At 31.7% G+C, this 27,554-nt stretch overlaps 2 protein-coding genes and 1 long non-coding RNA gene across 3 annotated transcripts; all 3 read left to right on the top strand.

Annotated features, from left to right (window-relative positions):
* The first annotated feature begins 1,458 nt into the window (after nucleotides 1–1,458).
* Nucleotides 1,459–4,168, top strand: LOC128163955 (uncharacterized). The gene is made up of 3 exons (XR_008240882.1): nucleotides 1,459–1,797; nucleotides 2,699–2,749; nucleotides 3,564–4,168. It is a non-coding gene; the product is annotated as an uncharacterized LOC128163955 (long non-coding RNA).
* Nucleotides 4,169–9,603: 5,435 nt separating this feature from the next.
* On the top strand, nucleotides 9,604–13,456 carry LOC128162431 (tripartite motif-containing protein 3-like). The gene is made up of 2 exons (XM_052825647.1): nucleotides 9,604–9,707; nucleotides 9,932–13,456. Exon 2 carries the CDS (start codon nucleotides 9,966–9,968, stop codon nucleotides 11,619–11,621), a length of 1,656 nt encoding a protein of 551 aa, XP_052681607.1. The 5' UTR covers nucleotides 9,604–9,707; nucleotides 9,932–9,965; the 3' UTR covers nucleotides 11,622–13,456.
* Nucleotides 13,457–20,176: 6,720 nt separating this feature from the next.
* On the top strand, nucleotides 20,177–26,297 carry LOC128163882 (tripartite motif-containing protein 2-like). Its single transcript, XM_052827563.1, has 2 exons — nucleotides 20,177–21,842; nucleotides 25,338–26,297. Exons 1-2 carry the CDS (start codon nucleotides 20,205–20,207, stop codon nucleotides 26,211–26,213), a joined length of 2,514 nt encoding a protein of 837 aa, XP_052683523.1. The 5' UTR covers nucleotides 20,177–20,204; the 3' UTR covers nucleotides 26,214–26,297.
* Nucleotides 26,298–27,554: the final 1,257 nt, after the last annotated feature.

Raw genomic sequence — 27,554 nt, 5'->3', positions numbered from 1 at the left:
TATTGTTTTTCTCATTACATTATTCATAATCACTAAGGAAAATGTTAATTTGGAATAAAACACAATTAATCAAGTCATAGTAATGCCCCTACGACTGCATGAAAAAAGCAGAACAAATCCAATGATTTATGCTACACTGACATATCCTTTTTTCCGAGGTAGATACAATGTAGTATGAATTAGCTCAAGTCTTATTATTTCTACCCTAGATATTTTGATAAAATTTCTTGCATTTGGTCTTATTACAGTCTGAATTATTTTAGTTAAGATTTGAAATAATTTATTTACCATTCCAGTTATCGACATGATCAGGATCGTTGCAAAATTATTCAAATTGTACTTCAAGACACGCTGGAAATATGTTAAGAAAGTGCTAATTTTCATCCTTTTTCGTATTGTTTTATATTTCTGCCCTTTTTCTCAAAGAAACATTAGCCCTTTAGGTTGATCAAATGGTCATATTAAAGTTTATTTTTTTCAATATCCAATCCCTGTTTATTAGACGCATTGCTGTATACATATTGGTGTAAAAAAAATAATTGAAAAAATAAAATAATTTAGAGTGCTTATATATTTCCTCTTCTGGTGCCCTTTTGATAAATTCCAAGTGAAAAATTCACAGCCATCTCAATTACAAGAGCGAGTTATACTTGTTACTCGGTTTGATGCATAGTTTACATTTTGAGAATATACTGCTGTCAAAAGCGCGATTTTACATTTAATAATGATAATTGTCGTAAATTAAAAATTTAAACTGACAAACGCCAATTTTGCATTAAAACAAAAAGTTAATTATTTAATAGGAAGGATATTCAACTGTTTATCTTTCGGATTCCCTAAGAATCATTTTTCCAGAATTTGTATACGCACAGATAGGCGATATTAGGTTTATGATCATTGTTTTTTAATTTGTTACCCATCCAGCCTCCTCAGTTTAAGACAACAGCTCTACACCGGCTGATTGTAGCGTACGGTGTCCGAGCCACATTGGTCGCATGGAGTATCTATTATACGCATGCCCAATCTAGCTATGAGGGGAACATTGAACATGTACTGTACATTGTAAATCTATATATTTACATCTACCAAGTATTATTCCCTCTATTTCCTACGGAAACTTATAGTTAATTCATAACTCTATAGAAACAGCCAGATTGAAATCTACACGCCCTGTTTATTGATTGGTCGAAATCTTAAGCGGCTGAAACTGACAAGAAAGTGACAGGACCAAACTTGACATTCCCAGTTTATCGATTGGTCGACACCTACAACTACCTTGGAAAAATCACTGACTGCACGAAATAATCATGACGACGTCAGACTCAAAAGTCTCACAGGAGACGATTTGGCTGTTTCCTTACGTACATTAACAGTAATTTAGTGAATTTTACTTACTTTTCATAATCAATTTATCAATTGGCTAAAAGAAAGATGTTAATATAAACAATAAAATCGCAGGACAGATAAGGCAACACATCGTTTTGATATGCTAATGAAGGGATAATGAGTTATGACGTCATAATATACGCCCCGCCTCTGTATTACCATATATAGAACATATACCGAAAACAGCAGTTTAAGCATAAAATACGGCTGATTTAATACTTCATAAGCAAAATATAACTACGAATCACTCATGTGTGTTTTTATAAGTTTACAACAATCAGAATATACGAAGAATTTCAATAACGCATCTGTCGTTTGGGTGTGAATCTGCGTCCCAAAAGCGCTCGTCAGACGATGTAAACACGTGTAGCTGGTATTCCCGATGATGGCGATCTTTTGATGATTTATCAGGTATGTAGAATAGATATACAGTGTATTTGTAATATACCAGATAGTTCAATAACTATTTTATTGTGATTTTATACTGTTGATGCATTTCTGATCGACTTAATGTGTTGTTTCGTTCAAAACATGAGGAGAGACTGCATTGTTTACATTTAGGCCTATACAATGTACATTGTACATGTAGCTTTATTGCCAGTCCGTTAAATTGTTGATCATGTTCACCAATCGACACGAATCAGTTCATAGTACTTGTACTGACAATATTTAGCTTTACATAGCTGTTTGTTTTTATTTCAATTGGTAAGTAAACAATACAAAGACTGTGTGAAAACAGCTGATTTGATTTTCTGAAAATCAGTACAGTGCAGGCTAAAAGATGCTGATTTCATTTTCTGGAAATTGATGAACAGCTGATCAATAACACCTTTCTACTGTGTTCAAAATTCTTCCATGACAGTTCATTTATATTTTTTACACATTCATCCAGTTGATATATTAAGCTGTTTATGCACATTAATCAGTTAATTCTTAATTATTACTAGTTTGCTTTTAGAACTCAGTATATACTACCATAACACTGTTTGAAATCTTGTCACCTGGGTTCATACTTATGATGCTGTACTATTGGTAATAAAAAAAACCCCAAATAATAATAAACAAATGACTGCATGTCTCCATCTGATTTTCTCTAAATGAGGAATCTTCATTCATGGTCATATATTGTAATGTTTGTGTAGAATGTGCATATGTAACTTTCAAATAAAATTTGAAGTGTTGGTCATTTTACCCATCCATGCATAATATATGTAGACCTTTCACAAAAATGTTCAAATTACTGTTGACATGTCCTTATATGCATGTAAATTAAATTGTATGACTTCTCATGATTATATTTTGTTATTTGCAGAGTAATTTGAAAAGTGTCACACTGATTTGAAAAAAAAGGCTGGAAAAAAATGTAAGTAAATAACATACATGTATAAGTTCAATAATTTATCATTGAAATAATGATCAATCTGATTATTCAATGAGACAATTGAATTAGAAAAAGTATTTTCATGTACGAATGGTTTCATTTAATGTTTTAAAATGATTGATATAAACCTATGTTATTTATAAATCTACAATTTTGAATACTGTAAATTCCTTATATTACGCGAGTACTTAATTCCGCGATCCTGCTGTTTTGTATCAAATCGCGTGTATATAAAATCGCGAACGCGGGAGATATATTCATATTTCTGATAGTTCTTAACTCTCAGAAAATAATAGCGATGTTTTAAAATCCGCGAGGGATGCTTCTCGCGATTTTACGCGGATATAAATTCCTCGCGTTTAATAAGGAATTTACAGTATTGCTCATCAACAATACATGATATGTTTTAATTCACACTGACTGCACCAGCATTATATAATATCAATCAATCAAATCAGTTGTGTGTGTGTGTGTGTGAGAGAGAGAGAGAGAGAGAGAGAGAGAGAGAGAGAGAGAGGTGCATTTTTAAGGTCAGGCCGGGTAAAATAAAGGGGTGCAATTAAACTAATATCATGCACATATCAGGGGTGAGGATGCGAATAATTTCAAATCGATCAAACTGAAAAGCTGTATTTGAATTTGTGCAAAATTAAATGCACATCTAAACATAATGAAATGTTTATTAAGATAAATAAATTCCATTGACTATCAAATTGTAGAAAATCCTCCATTTCAGACTTTCAGCCATTTTGATAACAAGTTAAACTTACTGAAATATATATAATTTTCATTTTAGCTGGTACCTGCTTTGTCTTGAGATTTACATAAATGGTGTTCTTATTGGTGATCATTTACCCGCACCCTTATCCTGGTGTCATATACAAGATGAAATGATTGAAAGAAAAACCTGAACTTTAGGAACAGGAAGACTGTGTTTTTGAAGAGAGAAGAGGACCAGAACTAAGAAGTCATACAATAAACACATTGACATCATAAAAAGAAATTGCAATTTTGAGTTTGCATGCATATGTCAGGTTTAAATGTTGTCACAGAATTTTTTTCCAGAAAGTCCCTTTATCTTCTTGAATTAATAAAACAAATGAACCAAATATAATTGTTTCTATATATATAATTTTGTTTGAGAAGTGGAAAGGGGATGGTATGTAAATGGGCGGGAGAGAGAGTCTCTCACATAGGAGAATTCAGACTTATTTAAATTCAATATATTGATATGAACCAAAAATGGTTTTTGATCGCCTTGTTGCAGGATTTACACACTCTCTTTCCTTTCTCGGTAATGAGAAATGAGCGTTTAGAATTTATTTTGTGAATGAATAGATATGCTCACCCTCCCCCCTCTCCTTAATCTTAATCATTCTGCATGTGTTGAATAAAAATAAAAGTCAATATTAATGAGTGTTTAAATTACAAGTGTAACATGTGTAATACAAAGGTGAATACCGTTGATTGCTTATGGGGGGTGGGAAAAGGCCTCATACATGGGCAGATCTGCATGTATAGTCCCCGTGGTAAATTCTGATTTAATTCACAATTTACATAGTAAAACACCATGGTACCTGGCCCCTGGCAAACAGAATAAAGTTACCCCTTTGAACCCCCTCCCCAGAATAATATTAACAGACCCAAGCAGTGCTATAGAATATGCAGTCATTGGGCAAAGGCTGCACATAAATAATGAAAAAATACTATATATCTTATTTTTTAATATATATTATGAGAACAATTTAGTTAGTATATTAATATCAGGGGCTTCATTTGTCTCTGTTGACATCTAATCCCTCAAATAATTGTGTACAATTAGCTCTTATATATTTTTCTCCCATTACTAAAAAAATATTAAGAAACCAATAACTCCGCGAATGCGGTTAACCAAGAGAACTGATACACAACGGTTTTTTGTTTACATCCATGATACAACAGAGGAAATGCGGACAATTCATCGTACCCATCTTGTCTCTTTTAAAATAAATAAAACAGAAGCACTATGATTAAATAACCATTTACATAATTTACTGTTGAAACATATCTTAAAATTAATTTGGATTATGTGATAAAATGACATCGCGCCTATATCAAAAGAGTTATCGCTCAAAGAGTTACCTCCCCTTTTGGGATCACTTGTGCGTTTGAAATGTGTATTGATTTGAGAGGACTTTTAGATTGAGAAATTAAATGCAAAAGTTCAAGTGCAAGACGGCTATAGATATTATTAAACTTGGTACGATTTTCTTCCCTTTTACGAGTTCTTTATAAAAACTGATGCTCATTTGTTGAGAGATAAAGGTTTACTTTGTAATTTTAATGAAAATATACAAAAATGCACGATTTAAGGAACAAGTAGCCAGTTTTTAAAGAAATTTACATAACTAGTAAACTTTACAACTGAATGAGCATTGATTTCTATGATGTATGGATAATTTTGAATATGTTCCCATATTACTTACTCTTAAATTTCTTTGCCTTGCCCTTGAACTTTTTGTCTCATTTTAGCATTGACGATTTTTGTCTAAAAGATGCCCACGTGACCCTTAAAAGTCACGTGACCGACAAATTTAGACATGGTCAAGTAAAGGAGACCCATATCTTTACAATAACACCCAAAATAGTTTAGAACTATTCATTATGCAGAAATGATTAGACAAAAGCAAAACGACCTCCTTTTACTGCTGTTTAAAAGCAAAATGTTGCCTTAACTGTCCTGCGATGCTTTCTTTGATGATTCATTAGGATAATGAAGGTTAGCGATCATTGCAGAAAAATTTACATAACCCGCTAACGCGGTTTAAATTTATAAATTAAGGCATTTTGCTAATAAACTACAAATGCCTTTGGTATTTCAACACATGCGTGATGATGTCTGTGACAGAGTTGGGGTCAATTACTTTGAAAAGTAATTAATTACTTTCAAATACATTGACAATTTTATCAATTACTTGCAATTACAATTACATTGATTTTTTAAAATGTCATTAATTACTCTCAATTACTTTGATAAATGTAATTAATTACATTTCAAATACTTTATTAGTTTTATTTTTTTAAATCTTGAGAACATATACATATATTAACAGCATTAAGATATACAGAGCTTTATGTATGGTTATGTTTTTAAAGGTTGTATAGTTCAGTTCAGATCAGATTTCTTGAAAAATTCTAGAATTTTTTTTTTTAAATTAAATTCATTAAGTACCATTGAGTTCATTTTTGGTTCTGAATAATATTTCCTCTAAAGTGAATTAATTTTTATTCACATATTAAAACTATGTTTATTCAGAAAGTACAACTTTTGGCAGTACAGCATACATGTATAAATAATAATTGCCACAAAAATGAGATATGTTGACTCCCTTAAGTCTAAAATCAATGGGGGTTCTTGGGTATTAGAGGAGTTCACACCTCCACAAAATTAGATCTTTACCTATTGCCCTGGGCAGTGTGTTATGCTGTAAAAACATATTAAACATTATGGGACATTTAATTATTGTATAAACAAAAGTCCATGCCAAACATGTATAAAATCTATTTATCATTATAAGACACCTTTTTATATTTTAAACTTGGAAAAAAAGTAATTGAGATGTAATTGAAAAGTAATTGAAAATACACAATATTTTTGGAATGTATTTAAATACATTCAATTACTTGTAATTGAAGACAGACCCAATTACAAATTACTTTCAATTACTTTGAAAAATGTAATTAATTACACTCAATTACAAATACTTTTTTCAATTACCCCATCCCTGTGAGGTATAATTGAAATTTAACCGATAAGTTGTATTATTGTGAAATTAATCAAAAACCTAATTTCATTTTCAAATAGCAAAAATGAGAGCAAGTTTATTACTGGTTTATTGGTTTAACATTCTCCACAAATTATAAATTAGGGTTATAAAGTCATATTTCGTTTTGTAGGTATAAGAAAATACACGATTAACTTACGTCCCCATGAACCTATAAAATTCCAGCAATCCACGAAAATTGACCCCCACGTAATATGATGATTCTACAGTATGAATGCAAATGGATAATAATGCATCACCTAGCGTGTTTTAATTTCATAGTTTTTTATACCACGACTGGTTGGTTGTAAACATTAGACATTAGTTTGTAAAAGTTAATGGACAGATTATTGTATTGTACGTCTAAAAGTTTAATGGGACCACCACCCCCCCCCCCCTGCAATTTTTTTTTTTCAAAACAGTCTTTTATCTTAAATTTTTATTTGGGACAGTAACACAAATTATATTGAAAATTGACCTATAGAACAATATTTAGAGAGTGGTACACTAAATACCCATTCACCGGTTTGAAATACATGTAGATACAATAAGAATAAAGTTTAGTTTTTTCGGTCAGCTGCAACAAAGAGACAATGTACATGTACGTATATGATACTAATTTGTAAAGTGTTTATTCCCGCGCTTGTGTATATACACTTGCTAGTGTATATAATATTGAACATGTTATAACGCAGATGTTTAACAGACGAGTGACTACAATCTCTGTCTTTTCCTAATGAGATCATCCTGACTTATTTTATGTTAATAAAAAAAGATACTGATCAGAATATGAAACTTATACATGCATGATTATAATAATTGTCATTCCTCGATTAAAATATTTTCTTGCTCATCTTGTTCAAAATATGTATCATAATACCTTTTCTTATCAACAGTCAATATTATTAACTAAAAAGAAGAACCCCCCTGCATAATTGCCGGATTAAAGGGGGGTGGGGGTCCGGGGGTCGGAACCCCCCCCCCCCCCCTCTTTTTTCTCTGAAACTCATAATTTGTTTTTTGGAAAACGTTTAATGCCTATTTAAAGGCAATGTTTCCCATTTATAATAGAAATACTGTAATTGTCTCAAATGAATGCTTTTGAAATTGCTTATTCAAAGAATTTCGTACTACGTCCCATAATTTTGTTCTCATATGAAAAAACCCTATCGATTTTTTAAGGAAAAAAAGGACATTGTACTCTCCTTCAGCATCCAGTGTTTACTACACTGAGTAAACATGTGGGAAATTAAAGAAAAAATACATAAAATTAAGCAGTATCACAGATTTATGATAACATCTACAATGTATTTTCTACTTTATTTTTTTAACCGATTAAAGTTCATACAGTTTTGAACTTGGTCTGTTCACCGTCCTAATTCCCTAAAATTCAGTATTGAAGAATTGGAGACAATGAAGTGATTGGTCAGGTTTTTTTTAACAACAATCATATATCTATCAAAAAAAATCACAGTGACTGGCGTTTGTCATTTTTACCAATATGATTAAAATCAGCACATATAAAACGCTGCCCTGCAATACGTAATGTATTTTTCAAGTGCGTAAACCTGTGCTGCTCCAGATTGGGGATGTTTAGAGGGGGCTCCTAAGGATGATATTCAATGCCTATGTTCAGTAACTTTACTTTATGTGAAGTTAATAAGGTTGAGTTTCAAACATCCCGACCCCCTGCTAGATCCGCGCATGAATTTTGAAACCCACAGTTTATATGATTATCCGTTCCCAATTTTATAAACTATTTCTATATCCAATAGAATTTTTTGTAGTTTCTGCTTGTATTTAATCTCGTTAATTATATGCGGTGGATTATATTGGAATATAATGCCAAATCAATGATAGAAATATTGGTGATTGTGAAAGAAAATGTTTATTTTTTTTTTTTTTTTTGGAAAGCGTGCCTACACTGTTTTTTTTTATAAATGGGGGCAATAGCAGTTGCTAAAATGCAATTTTAAATTAATGAATACAAAGTAAATAGTATGACTTGTACATACCATTGGCAGTACAGTTTTAAAGGCGTATACGTAGAAACGGTTTCTTTTCCTTTAGTTTTAACAAATTCTCATGTATCTTTTCTTGCCCTTACCTTGGAGTTATATAGTTTGATTTTGATCTTATACCTAATGTTTTGAGTGTATGAAACTCTGTCCCAAAAAATATTGATTCTATTTAAGGTGTTCATCGCTCACTGATATTTCAATGGGTGATTTAAGAATTTGAGAAAATTTAATATTAATAATGTTTAGACACGCATGTTAATGATGTATGAAGATGTTATCGACGATACAAAATCATCACGATTATTGAAACATAGCAATCCTCAATGGATGATCAAATACCACATTAGCAACATAATAATACAATTACAATTATTTTAATATGTTTTATAGGCATTAAAAAATTATATCACATTTGTATTTTGGGAAAATAAGGCATCCTAAATAAGAAACGTCTGAAAGATTGAAATTTGTTTGTACAAACATAACAGCCACATAAAACAAGCTTACAGGGATTCGAGGGTAAATCATTGAATATATAGAGAAATCGAAATTTAATTTTCCAAATGGATATTTTTCAGATAATTTGTTCCACGACAAAGTGTAATTTACTTCAGTCTTACATGTAGAAGTGTTGCACATTTATATATTCGAGGAAAGAGCCCAGATAACAATGAAGGGAAATGTGTAAATTGCGGGGTATCAACACTCCGGATTATGGTAAAATATTATATGATCTGACAAAATATGTAAAAACAAATCCCAACAGAAACTGTCTGAAGTAAAATGAATAATCAGGGACATCCTTGAGTTAAATGAAGAGAAACAAGGGTGTTAAATACTTGCCATGGGACGTTGAAAAAAGGTGAACAATTCACGGTCAAATAACTATTAATTTTGTGTAAAAATCGGATATACATTAATTATCAGAGGTGTGATATAGTTAGCCTTATTACAAGAAAAATAGAGCGCTCCCATAGATCCACCACTAGCCTTGGCATTTAAATTTGAACACGTGATAGTATCGATAGACGTGGAATAAATTCGACAGTCGCCATGTTACACTTGAGGTTTAATACCATGTTTGTGAAGAAGGAATTGTTGGGAAAGAGATGAAACGTAAGAAATTTGTTAATAAATTTAGTATCATAAAAATTGACAGTTTTATCAGTCGTTGAGTAAAAAGAAACTGATCTACAAAAAAAGGTCAGAATCAAGAACGTTAACAATATTTGTGTCCTTCTTTCAGTTTACTGGATTTTGCTGTAGTTATATCAGCCATTTGTGTAAAATGTTCTCAAGCCATAATTCAATAATTCATGATTTCTGGGTGTTTTTTTAAGAATTCTCAATAAATACCCGGTACGGTATCTAACCATGGACCCTCACCGTAGCGCCCAGGATGTGTTACGGTGTGATCTCTGTGAGACATCTGTTCCCCCTATGTACTGCGACATTTGCCACATTCATCTGTGTAAAGCATGTGTGGGAGAACATCTCTCCGAGTTTACCAAAGAACACAAAATTGTACCATTTGAAAAGCGAAGATCTACAGCTAAATGCCCAAATCATTCTTCAAAAATATGTGAACTTTACTGCGAACAATGCGACATTCCAATTTGCGTGCAGTGCACTTCTTCCACAGAACATCAAGGTCATACATTTGTCTACGTAGTGAAAATTCGGGAAAAACAGAGGTCATTATTACAGAAAGATTTACAAGAATTAGAGAAGTTAATTTTTCCCAAATATCAAGAGATTGCATCAAACATTCCGGTTCAAAAAGTTAATTTTAATAAAACCTCACAGAAGATTGCCTCGAATATTAGCAAACATGGAGAAGAAATGCACAGAGAAATAGATGTAATTATTAAGAGACTAAAATCTGATCTTGATGAAATGGACTCCAAATATCTGACTGTCCTAAATAAGCATGAAGATGACATCAAACATATGCTGTCTGATATCACACAGACAATTGCAGATCTGAGAAAATTGGTATATTCCGATGACGTGGGTCTTGTCTCAGCCTACAAATCCAGAAATGCTGAATTCAGAAGATTGCCACCTAAACTGACGGTCGTTTTACCAAGCTTTTCTCCTCAGAGAATTGACAAACATCAACTGTTTGAACACTTTGGCTCTCTATCAGAATTATCTATTGAAACAGAAGAACACAACTACACACTAGGTACTGAGCACTCTCCGCCAGAGAGGTACCTTATTGCTGTTCCGCAGATCGTCACAGAGATAAACACCGATTATAAATATGCTGCAACTGTGTCCTGTATGAGTGATGAGGACATCTGGATTCAGGGTAACAGCAAAATTTTGAGACTGTACAACCTCCAGAGAGGACTACTGAAGGCAATGAAAACCAAGTCAGGTAACCGTGCAGACGACATAGCGGTGACAGGAAACGGGGATCTAGTATATACTGATAAAACAAATAGAACTGTAAACAAAGTGAAGAATAAAGAAATAGAGACAGTGATCACACTACAGGGATGGAAACCTTGCGGTGTCTGTAGTACCTCCTCTGGTGATATCCTGGTTGCTATGAGCAAAGATGATTGGAAAACACCATCAAAAGTTGTGCGTTATTCTGACTTCACTGAGAAACAAAGTATACAGTATAATGAGAATGGACAAGCTCTCTTTTCATCAGGCGATTTTTCTAAATACATCAGCGAAAACAGGAATCTAGATATATGTGTCTCTGATTGGGGAGCACGTGCAGTAGTGGTGGTCAACCAGGCAGGGAAATTCCGATTTACATACACTGGTCTTCCCTCTTCTACAAAGAACCCATTCGATCCATATGGCATCACTACAGACAGCCAAAGTCACATCCTGATAGCAGATCTTGACAACCACTGTATTCACATTGTCGATAGAGACGGTCAGTTCCTCCAATTTATTGACAACTGCCATTTGGAGAAACCTGTAGGTCTTTGTGTAGACACAAGAGACAATCTCTTTGTGGCTGATACCAAAACATGTAAAGTAAAGAAAATTCAATATTACAAGTAATCGTAGAGTTCACATTTTAAAAATGCATGTTAAATGACCAGGAATATACAAATTGAATGAAAAAAAGACAATGAATATGTGTATGTTTACAACATGTCAGCACATACTTATGCTAATGTTGTACTAGTATACTATACCTTATGACCAGTCTTGTTGTAATAACTAATGTGTTATCTTGTACTTCTTTTGATCAATTAACTAACTAAACTATCCACCCATTTACAATTTATATATTTCTAATGAACATATCGTATACAATGAATATCATACTAAAATATGAAAGTTTCCAAAAAGTTATTAATTGTATTTATTACATAGGTTGTGGTTTTATGATTTTAGCCATACTGTTTTTTCTTTTCGAGTATGATGAAAATAGCGAAGCTGAGTCTAAGTCTAATTATTTCTAAACTAATTACATGTACTTCGGTGTTCTTTTTTTAACGTGAAGCTCTGATTTCATATCAATTATTTTCAAGAATAAATTTAACTGATTTACCTGTTAATTTTATAGTACTGCCAAAAATAGTTCAATGAAACAACGTTTGAAAAAATTAGTCAGAATTTCTTCTGTTTAGCTGAAAGTCCAATTTTGTTTGAGCCTAAACTCTTTATGTAAAGAATGTAAATGAACTGAATAATAATGTTAATTTTTTTTCATTAATAAGATTTTTCCGACACGTCTTTAATAATCTGAGTAAAAATTTGAGACTTTTAACTAATTTCATTGCTGAATGAATTCTTGTGCATAAAAACTACGGCGTATCAGGACAAAAAGTCAACATTGTAATTTGTTACCTTAATTTTTAATCCAATAAGGTTTTTTTGCCATATGCTTCATTCGGAAAAAATAGTTAAGGAAATGCAGTATCTCTGTAAGTTGCACTTTCATAACAGAAAGGTCAATTAAAATGCTTAAGCTGTTTGTGTAAATTACTAAAAATACTTTCACAAAAACCTTATAGACTTTTTTTATGCATGGAACAACCTTCTTAAATGTGAGTAGTAGTATTAATCTACGGACTTCATAGTATTGGGTTCACATAATTTTTTTTATCAAACTGGATGTTGGTAATTGTACAATCAAACCTTTATAATAATGAAACCAAATATTTTTATAGGTATTTTATGTATCTATATTTTTATTAATATCTTTATTATATATATAAAAATTATTAAGTTAAAATGAATGTATATATAAACAATCATTTAGGAAAGAAATAATCTATATAGTGTAACTTTGGAATGTTTATATTTCGCATGTTTTATATTCTTATATCTTCATACAGAGCTCAACATTACTTCTTGTACGGGTGTTAGATATCGTCCAAAAATGGCCACGCCATTAGGTCCTCTTTAATAATAATTCCTCTTTGAAATAGGAACGTTAAAATATTCTTTTGAGTCAACATTTAACAGTTTTACATTAATTAATTTAAGTTTGAACATGTCTATACAATCTTTTTAAATCTGACAGTGTGTAAATCTAATACAAAAATCATACCGTTAAGTGGTTTATGACTATTTATACAATACCGGTTTGCTACACTGAATCATCTTGTTCCTTCTTTCGGTTTCAATGAAACAATCAATAAAACAATTAATAAAATGTTATTCTACGAAATCATCCTGATTTTGTTTTTATATTTCGATAGGAATGTACTCATATTGTGTAATCATGTTGTAAACCAGGATGTTTACAAGCTCTGCTTTTATTCAATTATTTTTATCATAATATGAAAGGACATAATAATATTATTATTTGCTATTTTGATTCTTCGCCAGGTGTTTGATTGCCTCCTCGTTGTTCTACCATCTTTTAAAATTAATAAAAATGAACATGATATTAACGTATGTGTCATCTTTTCATTTTTTGTTTTTTCAACATCATACCAAATCTAGTCATTTATTTATTCACATAATTATAATTTTTTCCAGATTCTCAATGTTAATGCAAACTGTCTTATGTATCCGTTTTCATGGGTTGATATTTTGCTAACAGCTTATTTTTATTTCATTTCTCCTTCGTTTTACGCCTCCAAAAAATAGAGAAAAAACTGCCTAATTTATTAAAATCATAAGCAGACGATTTCTTTTGATTTGGTCCTGTGATTACAAATCACTTTAATTTTATAAATTCAAATTGATTTGTTAGTTTTGTAGACATTCAAATGGCAAAAAACAATACAAGTGTAACTTTTCTTTTTTTAAATTAATTTTTGTAGAAAAAAGAGTCAATCTTAGGTGTTTGGATACAAGGATCAAGGAATTCTGTAACGTTGCCATATTTGACAGACAATGGCAAACCTTTTTCTTATATAGGACCATCAGTTTATTTAGGTAGTGCTCTTACGTCTTTAGGAATGGTTTTCAGAAATGTTTGTTTCATGGGAAATATATGTTGTGCTTCATTTTATTTGTGAAATTTGAATTGCTGAAAATTGCAATTGTATTTAACTTCATACTCTATTGATATGATAATTAAATAAAAGTTAAAACTAAAAACATTTGCTTGATTCTTAAAATAATCATTTTTCATCCCAAATTTTAGCACTCATTTCAGAAAAAATATCATATCTGTTTGGGGCCCAATATTTCAAAAAATGGCATATTGCATGTGACATGGGTCCCAAATAAAAAAATGAACATTTTTGACATAATCAGACTATTTTTTTCAGACTACGCAGACTTTAACAATGCAAATTGCTGGACTGGATTATTATTTCTTTTTACTCATTCGTTTTCCTAATTTTAAAAACTTTTGGGAGAAAAATATGGATTCTGGCTGTCCCCCATTTTGACCCAAGTAACTCAGCACACTTTGGGTATAATACAATACAATGTTGCTACGTCTTATCGTTGTTTGTCAATAAGGAAGAGACCTTAAGAGAAAATTATGTTGTTTGTTTGTCCGCTATTTTGAATCGCCATTTTAACGTATTTATTGACATTTTCATGAAGACTAGCGTATTGTTTTGGATTCAGCACACTTTAATTATGATTTTTGAAAAATCATGCTTGATCAAAAAATAATTTTTTCACTTTTTTATTTTGAATTAATGCACAGTGTAGGAAAGATAAACGTACAGTTTAATGAGTAAACAAATTAAATACCTAACTCTGCGGAAATATAACGGAAGGTATACAGTGGATTCATTTAAATTTGTGGGGTCAAATTTAGGGATGTTATTTCGTGGATGCGTTGGTTTCTGCTAAATAACAAAGATAATTCTTTCTAAAATTGTTTTCAGTGAGGATTTCATTTCGGGAGAGGGGGGGGGGGCTATTTACGAATACTACGAAAATTGAGTCTCTACGAATTATAATGATTTCACAGTATATCTTAAGAGAAAAACCTGACCCTGCCTCTGATGCTATTGCATATAAAGGAAAAAAAATACCAGAATATCATGAGCTGTGATTATTTCATACTGTACGCATAGCGCAATCATGTTGGAATTCTACGGTACGAGAAGTGCTGTTACAAACATTGTGAAGTTTGTTTTGGAGAAGTATTTCTCTTTACAAACATACGAAACTATAAAAGCAAATCATCATGCGTCTTAAAGTTGAGCTGAATGTGTAAATTTTTTAAGTCTTATTTCTGGTAAAGCTGTGGGAATCTCAGGAAGTAAATAAAAAAGAGAAAAAAAGAAAAGTTTGTGTTAAACTTCTAGCAAATTCTGAGGAATTTGCCAAACGTTTGCCGCTATTGGCGAAGTATCTGCAAACATAACCGAGTGTCTGGTAAAATTCTGGCAAAATAAAGGAGGTTTATCAGAATTTTGCCACTACTGGCAAAGGTCGGCAAACAAGTTCAAATGCTTTCTGGTAAACAAATCAGTTTGCCGAAAATTTGCGGCAAATTTGCTGCAAAGTTGCCGCAAACAATTCATTTTGGTAACGATTGCCGGGTCAATTAGGACGTGAGAAACCTACACTGGTACTTCCTCTATAATTAAAGAAAGCATTGTATCCTCACGGTATTGCTACAGACAGCCAGAGTCGGATTCTGACAACAGACAATGGCAAAAACCTATACAAATCGTGGACCAAGACGGACAGTTCCTCCGCTACATTGAGATTTGTAATTTACGGCGTCTGTATGGTTTATGTGTGGAAATCAAAGACAACCTCTTTGTGGCTGAGATCAAAACAAGTAAATTTAAAAAAATCCATTATTACTTTCTAAGTGAAAAATATAAATAACTGAATAAATTTCTATATAGCTGTCTATAATATGCATGCATGCCTTATAATTTATTTTCAAAAATTTTGTTTATAAACTCAATAAATAAATAAATAAATAAATATGACAACCCGTGTGTTTTTAAATAATTTGTACAATGTGTGTATCGACTGTAGAGTTTTTTTTTCGTATGTGATCCGATAGACAGTATGGGTCACCTTTAGTTCGAAAAGTCTGCATATTCAACATATTTTGGAATATTTTGCAAATACTTTTTTTTATAATTTGCCTAAAATTAGGTTTTTTATGCAATATTTAAAATTTGAATTATTGACTCATTTTTTACAATTTTTTTCTTCAAATATACGGTTTTTCTATTGTTGTTTTATTAAAATATAATATCGTATAGAATATTCCCTAACTCTCTACAAAATCGCTAGTACGAACAAATTAATACCTCCGCTACTAGTTATATTACATACAATATTACAGTTCAGTAAATAAGTAAAACAATTTTAAAATAATTGCATGCAAGCTAAAAAATAATAACTTACAAATATTTTATAATAGATATCAGGCTTGGGGTAATGCTTAATGTAATGGTAATGCATTGCAATGCATTACATGTTTTCAAAGTAATGCTAGTAATGTGTAATGCCACAAAATTAGCATTAGAAGTAATGGTAATGTAATTCATTACTTTCCAAAATTTTGTGTAATGCTGGTATTACATGGCATTACTTTGCATTACTATGCTTATTTATGCATGTTCACTTAAAAAAATGTGATGAATAAATGAATAGCTGAAATTGAATATAAATCAGTTTGTCATAAAAAAGAACGAAATAATTCTTGAAATAAAAATGATTTAGATGTATTATTTAAAAAGATTCATTTTTAAATTGTTTATATTACTAGATATAACAACACATTTTCATAACACTTTTATGAGTGTTGTTATTTAGAGTTTTAAATCATTTGAACAATTTACTCCAATTAGTTTGCACTTCAATAAAGATGTGTCAACAACACAAAGAACTACTAAACACCCCAATCCCCTTCCCTACGCCATGTCCCAATAGAATAGAGGACAGACATGCACCTTTAAGGGCAAAATGAATGCACTGTCCATCCATGATAAAAATCAAAATCACTTCCAATATTATAACCGATTTGAAAATAATTTTACTCTCTCTCTCTCTCTCTCTCTCTCTCTCTCTCTCTCTCTCTCTCTCTCTCTCTCTCTGTTGTATTTAAGTACATTAGTTTGGACTGATAGAAAATACAAGATTAATGTATTTTTTCTATTTTTGCAACTAATAATATTTTAAGATAAAGATTGTCAAACAATCTTTCAGTCCCAGCTTCCACTGCTCCTGTAGAACGTTTATTTAGTATAGCTGGGAAGATTTTCAAACTAATAGGATGCAGTTAAAAGATGAAACTTTTGAAACTTTGATCACAAAGTGCAAAAGCAATCTTTGGTCTGAAAGTGTCCTCAGCATAAAGAAATCCGATTAAAATATATATTTAGAAATATAACTGTGAAAAAACCCTCTGTTTATAAATTAATACATTTAAGTGTCCAAAATTATAATGATTTGTGTAATCTGGGGAAGTATCTCTATTTAGTGCTTTAATAACGGCAACATTATTCCATATATTGTTTTCTATTATGCATGAATTCTGAGTCTCTATATCATATCTGACATTGTATCATGGCAAATGTCTATAAATATCTTTTTACTTAATATGTATTATGTTGTTCATAATGCCACAAGATGATATATATTGAGCAAATAATGACTCTTATATAGTCATTGAATTTGAACCTGATACTGAACATGAACCTGTAGATATATGTTAAAGAGTGTTTTATATTTGAAACATTTGCAAAAACTCTTTATTAGCTTTACTTTTTTAAAAGAAAGTAAAGCTAATGGTAATGCATTACTTTACTCATGTAATGGTAATGTAATGCATTACTTCAAGAAAATCAAGTAATGGTAATTCATGAAGTAATGGTAATGTTATGCATTACTTTACAATGTAATTCGCCCCAAGCCTGATAGATATAGACAAGTTAATCAAATTTATCCACCAAAATGTACTTCTACTACTTATAAAAATAGAATACGAAGCTATGGGTAATTCCAAGAAAAAGCAAAATGGCCGCAACGTAAACAACCAAAGCATGTGTGGGAAGAACTACGAGACGACCGCTGCCAATCATTCCTAACTACTTTAAGTTAGAGATAACACCAGACTGGTAAGGGTACCAATACTAAAGATTGTTATTAATATAAAAATATATAAATAAAAGTATAACAGTCAATTCAAGTGTTACGTCACAGGAATCATACCGATACACATGTAAATCACTAAGACACCGAAAACATTTATGAAGAATTAAAGATGAATTAAGGGCATTATAATGTTACATGAAAAATGAAGTAGGGCACGTGTACTAATCGCCTCACAATCAATTTCAGATCCGCCAAAATTTAAATTTTAGATTCTAGACTTGATCTCTCTTTTGTGGTTTCAGTTAATTGTAATAAATAGTGGCTACTTTTCTCTAAATTTATGAACACAATTTCAAAAACTATTAATACTTCATGGACATTTTCTTTTTTTGCATTACATTTCTGGTATATCTGTCCTCAAACGATTTAGTGATTCAGTCATAATACTCGTCATTTATTATGAAATTTTTTGCAAATTTATTATGTAATTGTGATTTTGAACACATTTAAAATATTTTTTAAGTCTCCTAAAATATCTTGTTGTTATTAATTTCATACATATAGATATACTAAATTGATGCTTATAACAAAATGATGAGAAAAATATTTTGTACATACATTAATCTTATTTAAAATCACCTGCATTTATATTCATACTCTGAATAAAGTATTTATTAGTTGTTTTTAAAAATATCATGCTTCATCAATTTAGTATAAAGAATTCATTGCGTTCACCAAATAATGAAGAGAAAACATTTATCAACATTTTTAAAAGAATTACTCTATAAACTTTGGTCTTAACAAAAAACATTTCGAACCAGTCCTTAAAAGTTTAAAAACATCAAAACTTCGTTGAAAATTTATTATATCAAGTACTGGAATAAGAATACCTTATGTTAAATAAAGAGATAAGTGGACACCATTACTCACCTGATCCATAAAATCCAGCCGTTACTTACAATTGTAAATATGTTTACTAATATAAAATAATATAATAATCAATGATGATAATTATTAATTATTTATCTACGTAACATAAAATGTTTTTCATATTAAATCCCTTGTATTCATACTGTAACATTTTGAAACCTGTAGCTTATACTAAAGTATATTAAAACCTTTAAAATAAGCATAGTTGTTCCTCTTGTTATAAGCTGGTGTGTTGTTGCGGCGCTGAAATGGTCCTCTAATTATCATTTTAAAAAAATTATGTTATTAAAGTAATTACAGAGACGTACATGAAGACACTGAAATAATAAAAACAACATGCCCCCTCAATATGTAGGGTGTGAACATTAAACAGACACATGAGAGCTTAAATAAAATCAAAAGTGGTTTTATATATTGGAGAATTTCATATTCTTTACTTTTCAAAGAATATTTCTAAAATGTTTAATCAACAACAGAATGTGAATCCTTCAGATGTGTTGTAGAAGATCTATATATTCCCGGAGAGCGCATCTATCATTATGCAGATGAATGCCATTTACGGATATTATCCGACTTGATTAGGGGAACATTTTATATCACCTGACAAAATATGTTTAAAAAGGCAAATGAATAAATTAAAAAATTATAAACAACCGTGGGGTGCGTGAAGAAAAGGGATGTCAATTTTTTGAGACGTTGAATAAAGGCGAACAATTTAACGTAAGATAACTATAATTTTTGTGTGAAAATTGGACAAAATTCGTAGGTGCAACGCCATATCTACCCATATTTTAAAGTTGGCACTTTTAAAAGAGAAAGTGGGACGCCCCAATGATCCACCCCTAACCTAGGCGTTTTAATTTGAACACGTGATAGTATCGTTAGAAACGACAGTCGTCATGTAAGAGTCGAAAGATTTCAGCCATGTTAGTGATTTAGGAATCGGTTTCAAAGAGATAAAAGTAAGAATTTTGTATTTTTGTATCACAAGTCAACCGGGGTTTTTTTTTAGTTAATAACACGTTAAGATAAAAACTTGATCTACAAAAAATGTCAATATCGAAAACTTTAACTATTTACGTGTCCTACTTTCAATTTACTTGTTATTAACTTAAAGTTATATCAGCTTTTTGTGTAAAAAGTTCTAAAATTATAATTTGATAGTTCATGATTTCGGTATTTTGCAGAATTCTCAATAAATACCCGTTACGGTACCTGACCATGGATCCTGAGTACAGCCTGCAGGATGTGTTACGGTGTGATCTCTGCGATACACCGGTTCCCCCTATGTACTGCGACATTTGCCACATTCATCTGTGTAAAGCATGTGTGGGAGAACATCTTTCCGAGTTTGCCAAAGAACACAAAATTGTACCATTTGAAAATCGAGGATCTACAATTAATTGTCCAAATCATTCTTCAAAAATATGTGAACTTTACTGTGCACAATGCGACATTCCAATCTGCGCGGAGTGCACCTCTTCCACAAAACATCAAGGACACACATTTGTCTACATAGTGAAAGTTATGAAAACACATAGGTCAGTATTACAGAAAGATTTACAAGAATTAGAGAAGTTAATTTTCCCCAAATATCAAGATATTGCATCAAGTATCCCGGTTCAGAGAGCTACCCTTAATACATCTTCACAGAAAATTGCCTCGGATATCAGCAAACATGGAGAAGAAATGCACAGAGAAATAGATGTAATTATTAAGAAACTAAAATCTGATCTTGATGAAATGGACTCCAAATATCTGACTTTCCTAAATAAGCATGAAGATGACATCAAACTTTTGCTCTCTGATATCACACAGACAATTGCAAATCTGAGAAAATTAGTAAATTCCGATGACGTAAGTCTTGTGTCTGCCTACAAATCCAGAAATGCAAAATTCAGAAGATTCTCTCCTAAACTGACGGTTACTTTCCCAAGCTTTTTCCCTCAAAAAATTGACAAACACCAAATTAATGAACAATTTGGTTTTCTGTCAGAATTATCACTCGAAACAGAAGTGCATGGCTACACAATTCATTCTCCGAGAGCTGAGCACTCTCCACCAGGGAGGTCCCTTATTGGTGTTCCACAGATAATCACAGAGATAAAAACCGATTATACATATGTTGAAAATGTCTCCTGTCTGAATGATGAGGACATCTGGATTCATGGTAACGAGAACAGTTTGAGACTGTACAACCTTAAGAGAGGCCTATTGAATTCAATCCAAACCAAGTCAGGTAACTGTGCAGCAGACCTAGCAGTGACAAGAAGTGGGGATCTAGTATATACTGATGAAAAATATAGCGCTGTGGACATAGTGAAGAATAAACAAATAGAGACAATTATCACACTACAGGGATGGAAACCTTGCGGTGTCTGTAGTACCTCCTCTGGTGACCTCCTGCTGGTTATAAACAATTATGATTGGGAAATACCATCAAAAGTTGTGCGCTATTCTGGCTCCACTGAAAAACAAAGTATACAGTACAATGACAATGGACAAACTCTCTATTCATCAGGTGTTAATACGAAATACATCACTGAGAACAGAAACCTAGAAATATGTGTGTCTGATTGGAAAGCACGTGCAGTAGTGGTGGTCAACCAGGCAGGGAAATTCCAGTTTAAGTACATTGGTCTTCCCTATTCTACAAAGAAACCATTCAATCCATATGGCATCACTACAGACAGCCAAAGTCACATCCTGATAGCAGATCTTGCCAACCACCGTATCCACATTGTCGATAGAGACGGTCAGTTTCTCCGATTTATTGACAACTGCCATTTGAAAGAACCTCACGGTCTATGTGTAGACAAAAGAGATAATCTCTTTGTGGCTGATAGCAAAACAGGTAAAGTAAAGAAAATTCAATATAACAAGTAATCATAGTGTTCATATTTTCCAAATGCATGCCAATTAAATAACCAGGAATATACATATTGAATGTAAAAAACGACAATGAATATGTTTATGTTTAAAACATGTCAGCACATACTTATGCTAGTGTTAATGTACTCGTGTACTAAACATTATGACCAGGCTTGTTGTAATAACTAATGTGTTATCGTGCACTTCTTTTAATCAGTTTAATTGACTAAACTATCCACCTATTTATAATTTATATATGAGTAGTAAACATATCGTATAAAAGGAATTAATAAAAGTTTTATAAAAGTTATAAATTGTTTTTATAACATGGGTTGTGGTTTTAGGCTTTTAGCCAAACTGCATGACATTTTTTTTAGGGTAAAATAAAATAACGAAGCTGAGTCTAATTATTTCTAAACTAAGTACATGTACTTTGGTGGGTTTTCTTTTTACATGAAGCTTTGATATCATATCAATTATTTTCAAGATTAAATATAACTGATTTACCTCTTAATTTTATAGTACTGCCAAAAATAGTTCAATGAAACAACGTTTGAAAAATTTAGTCAGAATTTCTTCTCTTTCGCTAAAAGTCCAATTTTGTTTGAGGCTGAACTTTTTATGAAAAGAATCTAAATAAACTGAATAATTAGGTTTTTATATACCTTTGTATAACATTCGTACATGCCTTAAATCTTATTTATACGCATTACTCATTTTAAAAAGAACATGTTCTGTCACCACGGAGCACGGTAACATTCAAAACATGACGTCAAGATGACGCACGCAAAACTTATAAAAATACCCAATCTTTATAGCTAGGTTAGTCTGTTGTGCCTTTCACCTTTAAATTGAAAATGGCACTACACCAGATCACACCTTATTCCCTCATATTTTCTCGAGAATCATAAATCAGTAAATCATAGTTTTAACTGACTACCGTATCTATTTTCGTCTACAGTAAGACAAACCCTGGTCATAAGATGACATTCCTTATTCTTTTGACTAAATATTTAGGGATATTCTATTTTATCGGACTCTTTCATGTCCAAAAGACAGCAACCACCAGGCCGACAAAATGTTTTAAAAGTTAACACAAATGAACGAAAACCTTTGACATATTAGCTACACCTTTGATCATTTTTGCAATTTCCTTAGGGTTTTGTATTTGTTTTAGTTGAATTAATTTTGTTTGTACTTCTCGTTGCGCCGTACTTTCGACATTATGTGATTTATTACTGACATAACAAATATTTTGTCCAGATACCATGATCTCAGATTTGCATGATTGAATTTTAAATAGTTCCTAATAATAAAGAAAGATATTTATTTTTTTGTTTTTCAATTATTTACAACTATTGCTAAATTTTGTCGATCAAATTTAGTTATAACATCAAGACGTTTGGTAAAATAGCTATTACAAAAGTCTTCGTATATTTTTAATTGCTTTCATTAGCATTGTAACCCCAGTACTCACCTGATTCCAAATATCTAACCATAATTTACATTTACAACTACATTTCCTAATATAAAATTACACTGTTGTAGTCAATACTTAATTAATCATCTACAATATATAAAGGAAGAAAATTGTTTTTCACATCAAGTAACTTTCATCACCCTTCTTTGTGATCATTATGCTTACAAAAAGATTTCAAAACCAGTAGCTCACGCTGAGGTATATATAATAAGCAGGGGTGTTCAAGCAGAGTTATGCCTCTTGTCAGTAGTTGGTGCGTTGTTGAGACTATATTGCGCCCCCGGCATTCTGCATTTCAAGGACGCAGCAGGTTAGCCTTGAGGACGTACCCCCAGTGTGACATGGATTTTAAACTATGAACGATGCTACATTTGTATATTTAATCAGAAATTAATTAACGGTCTAATTTTGATGGGGCAACGGTGAAAGATATAAACTTAATATAAAAATTTATTAAAAATAAGCAGCTAAAATAGACAGACTTACAAGAATTTGAAAGTACATCTGTGAATAGAGAGATTGAAATTTTTTTTTCCAAATAATTTTTTTTTAATTATTTAATCCACGACAAAGTGTACATTACTTCAGTCGTAGAAGTGTTGCCCATTCATATATTCGAAAAGAGTGCACAGATTACAATGAAGCTAAAAATGTCAAATGGGTATCAAGACTCTTGATAAGTGGGAAAATATTATATGATCTAGCAAAATATGTAAAAAAAGAAATATTCCAACAGAAACTATATCAAGTTAAAAAAATAATTAAAGACTTCATACTCCATTTTTATCCGTTTATACTGCAGCTAATTCTAGTATTTATGTAAGTGTACATGTATTATATGCATCAAATTAGGTTTATGAATATTAGTTAAGAATGGAGAAGAGTAAAACGGGTGTCAAATACTTGGGTCTTCAAATACATGGTGTCAAATAATTGGTACTTCAGAGGTACGATGCCTAATCCACTCATATTGAGAAGTTGGCCTTACTAAAAGTGGAAATAGAGTAATATTATAGATCCACCACTAGCCTCGGTATTTAAATTTGAACACGTGACAGTTTGTAATAATATTTCTGTCCTACTTTCCATTTATTGTTTGGCTTAATATTATGTCGCATTTTTGTGTAAAAAGTTGTGAAATCATCATTTGATAGTTCATGATTTGCTTTTGCAGAATTCTCAATAAATACAAGTTACAGTACCTGACCAGGGACCCTCGACGTAGCGCCCAGGATGAGTTACGGTGTGATCTCTGTGAGACACCGGTTCCTCCTATTTACTGCGACATTTGCCACATACATCTGCGTAAAGCATGTGTGGGAGAACATCTCTCCGAATTTCCCAAAGAACACAAAATTGTACCCTTTGAAAAGCGGGGATCTACAACTAAATGCCCTAATCATTATTCAAAAATATGTGAACTTTACTGTGAACAATGCGACATTCCAATCTGCGCGCAGTGCACTTCTTCTACACAACATCAAGGGCATACATTTGTCTACATACCGAACATTCTGGGAGAACAAAAATCTGTTTTACAAAAAGATTTACAAGAATTAGAGAATTTAATTTTTCCCAAATATCAAGAGATTGCATCAAGTATCCCGGTTTAGAGAGCTTCCCTTAATACATCTTCACAGAAAATTGCCTCGGATATCAGCAAACACGGAGAAGAAATGCACAGAGAAATAGATGTAATTATCAAGAAATTAAAATCTGATCTTAATAAAACGGACTCTAAATATCTTACTGTCCTAAATAAGCATGAAGATGACATCAAACACATCATGTGTGATATCACACAGACAATTGCAGATCTGAGAAAATTAGTAAATTCCGATGACGTGGGCTTTTTTTGTGTCTACAAATCAAAATATGCGGAATTCAAAAGATTGCCACCTAAACTGACGGTTACTTTTCCACGCTTTTCTCCTCAGAAAATTAACAAACACCAACTATAAAAACAGTTTGGTTCTCTATCAGAATTATCTATCGAAATAAAGGAACACAACTACACAATAGATTCTTCAAGCACTGAGAGCTCTTCCCCAGAAAGGTATTTTATTGATGCACCTCAGATCATCACAGAGATAAAAACCGATTATACATATGCTAAAAATGTGTCCTGTCTGAGTGATGAGGACATCTGGATTCGGGATAACAGCAACATTTTGCAACTGTACAACCTCGAGAGAGGGCTACTGAAGTCTATCAAAACTAAGTCGGGGAACCGTGCAGAGGACTTAGCAGTGACAAGAAGTGGGGATCTAGTATATACTGATGTAACAAATAGAACTGTGAACATAGTGAAGAATAAAGAAATACATACAGTGATCACACTACAGGGATGGATACCTCGTGGTGTCTGTAGTACGTCCTCTGGTGATATCCTGGTTGCTATGAACAGATTTTTTTGGAAAACACCATCAAAAGTTGTGCGTTATTCTGGCTCCACTGAGAAACAAAGTATACAGTACAATGACTATGGACAAGCTCTCTATTCATCAGGTGATTATACTAATTATATCCGCGAAAACCGGAATCTAGATATATGTGTGTCTGATTCTGGAGCCCGTGCAGTAGTGGTGGTCAACCAGGAAGGGAAATTCCGGTTTAAGTACATTGGTCTTCCCTCTCCTACAAAGAAACCATTCGATCCATATGGCATCACTACAGACAGCCAAAGTAACATCCTGATAGCAGATCTTGACAACCACGGTATCCACATTGTCGATAGAGACGGTCAGTTTCTCCGTTTTATTGACAACTGTCATTTGGAGAAACCTTTGGGTCTATGTGTAGACACAAGAGACAATCTCTTTGTGGCTGATAAGAAAAAATGTAAAGTAAAGAAAATTCAATATTACAAAAAATCATAGTGTTCATATTTTCCAAATGCATGTTAAATGACCAGGAATATACTTATATGTAAAAAGGACAATGAAAATGTTTATGTTTAAAACATGTCAATACATAGTTATGCTAGTGTAAACGACCTAGTATCATATTCCTTATGATCAGGCTTGTTGTAATAATTAATGTGTTATCGTGTACTTCTTTTAATCAGACTAAACTATCCAACCATTTATAATTTATATATTACTAGTAATTATATCGTATAAAATGAATAATATATTGAAATATGAAAGTTTCAAAAAAGTTATTAATTGTTTATATTACATAGGTTGAGGTTTTATGCTTTTAGCCGTATTGACATTTATTTCGAGTAATATGAAAATAACGAAGCTGAGTCTAATTATCTCTAACCTAAGTACATGTACTTTGGTGATTATTTTTACATTAAGCTTTGATATCATATCAAAAATTTTCAAAACAGAATATAACTGATTTACCTGTTAATTTTATAGTACTGTCAAAAATAGTTCAATAAAACAAGGTTTGAAAAATTTAGTCAGATCAAGAATTTCTTCTCTTTCGCTAAAAGTCCAATTTTGTTTGAGCCTTAACTCTTTATGTGAAGAATGTAAATGAACTGAATAATTATGTTTTAATACAGCTTTGTATAACATTCATGTACGCCTTAAATCTTATTATCATGCATTACATCAATAAACAGTTTCAATAAAGAATTGTGACAACCCCTGTGTTTTTATATTTTTGTACAAGTCTACTAAAACATGTCAATGAGCATATGGTTATACATGTAGAGGGTTGTTCTGCTTTTCGGTAGACATTTTTGGTCACCTGTACTTTGAAAGGTCTGCACATTCAACATATTTTGGATCATTTATCATACTGTGTTTTTAGTAATTTGCAGAAAATTAGTTTATTTTATGCAATCTTCAAAATTTAAAATATGACTCAAAGTTTTAACTCTTTTTTCATTAATAAGATTTTTCCGACAAGTTTTTAATAATTTGTGTAAAAATTTGAGACTTTAAACTACTTTCATTGCTGGTTGAATTTTGTGCATGAAAACTTCGTCGTATTAGGACAAAAAAGTCAACATTCAATTTTTTTTTTACCTTTATTTTTAATCATGTTTTTCCTATATGCTCGATTCGGAAGTAATACAATATCTCTGTAAGTTGCACTTTGAGAACAGAAACTTAAGGTCAATTAAAATGCTTAAGCTATGTGTGTAGATTACTAAAAATACTTTCGCAAAAACCTTATAGACTTTTTAAATGCAGGGAACAGCCTTCTACATGTGAAAAGTAATAATAATCTACGGTCTTGATAGTATTGGGCTCATATAA

This window comes from Crassostrea angulata, chromosome 9 (genome assembly GCF_025612915.1).
Source record: "Crassostrea angulata isolate pt1a10 chromosome 9, ASM2561291v2, whole genome shotgun sequence".
In the NCBI taxonomy this organism is placed as follows: domain Eukaryota; kingdom Metazoa; phylum Mollusca; class Bivalvia; order Ostreida; family Ostreidae; genus Magallana; species Magallana angulata.
Note: the sequence above shows the minus strand (reverse complement) of the source record. Positions and strands in the feature narration are given on the sequence as shown.

Bases quoted from the DNA above. Each gene is read 5' to 3' on its own strand.
- LOC128163882 (XM_052827563.1), top strand. From the start codon at position 20,205: ATGGATCCTGAGTACAGCCTGCAGGATGTGTTACGGTGTGATCTCTGC. The intron at 21,843-25,337 runs GTAAAGAAAATT...ATCGAAATAAAG, and splicing joins CTGATAGCAAAACAGGTAAA to GAACACAACTACACAATAGA.
- LOC128162431 (XM_052825647.1), top strand. From the start codon at position 9,966: ATGGACCCTCACCGTAGCGCCCAGGATGTGTTACGGTGTGATCTCTGT.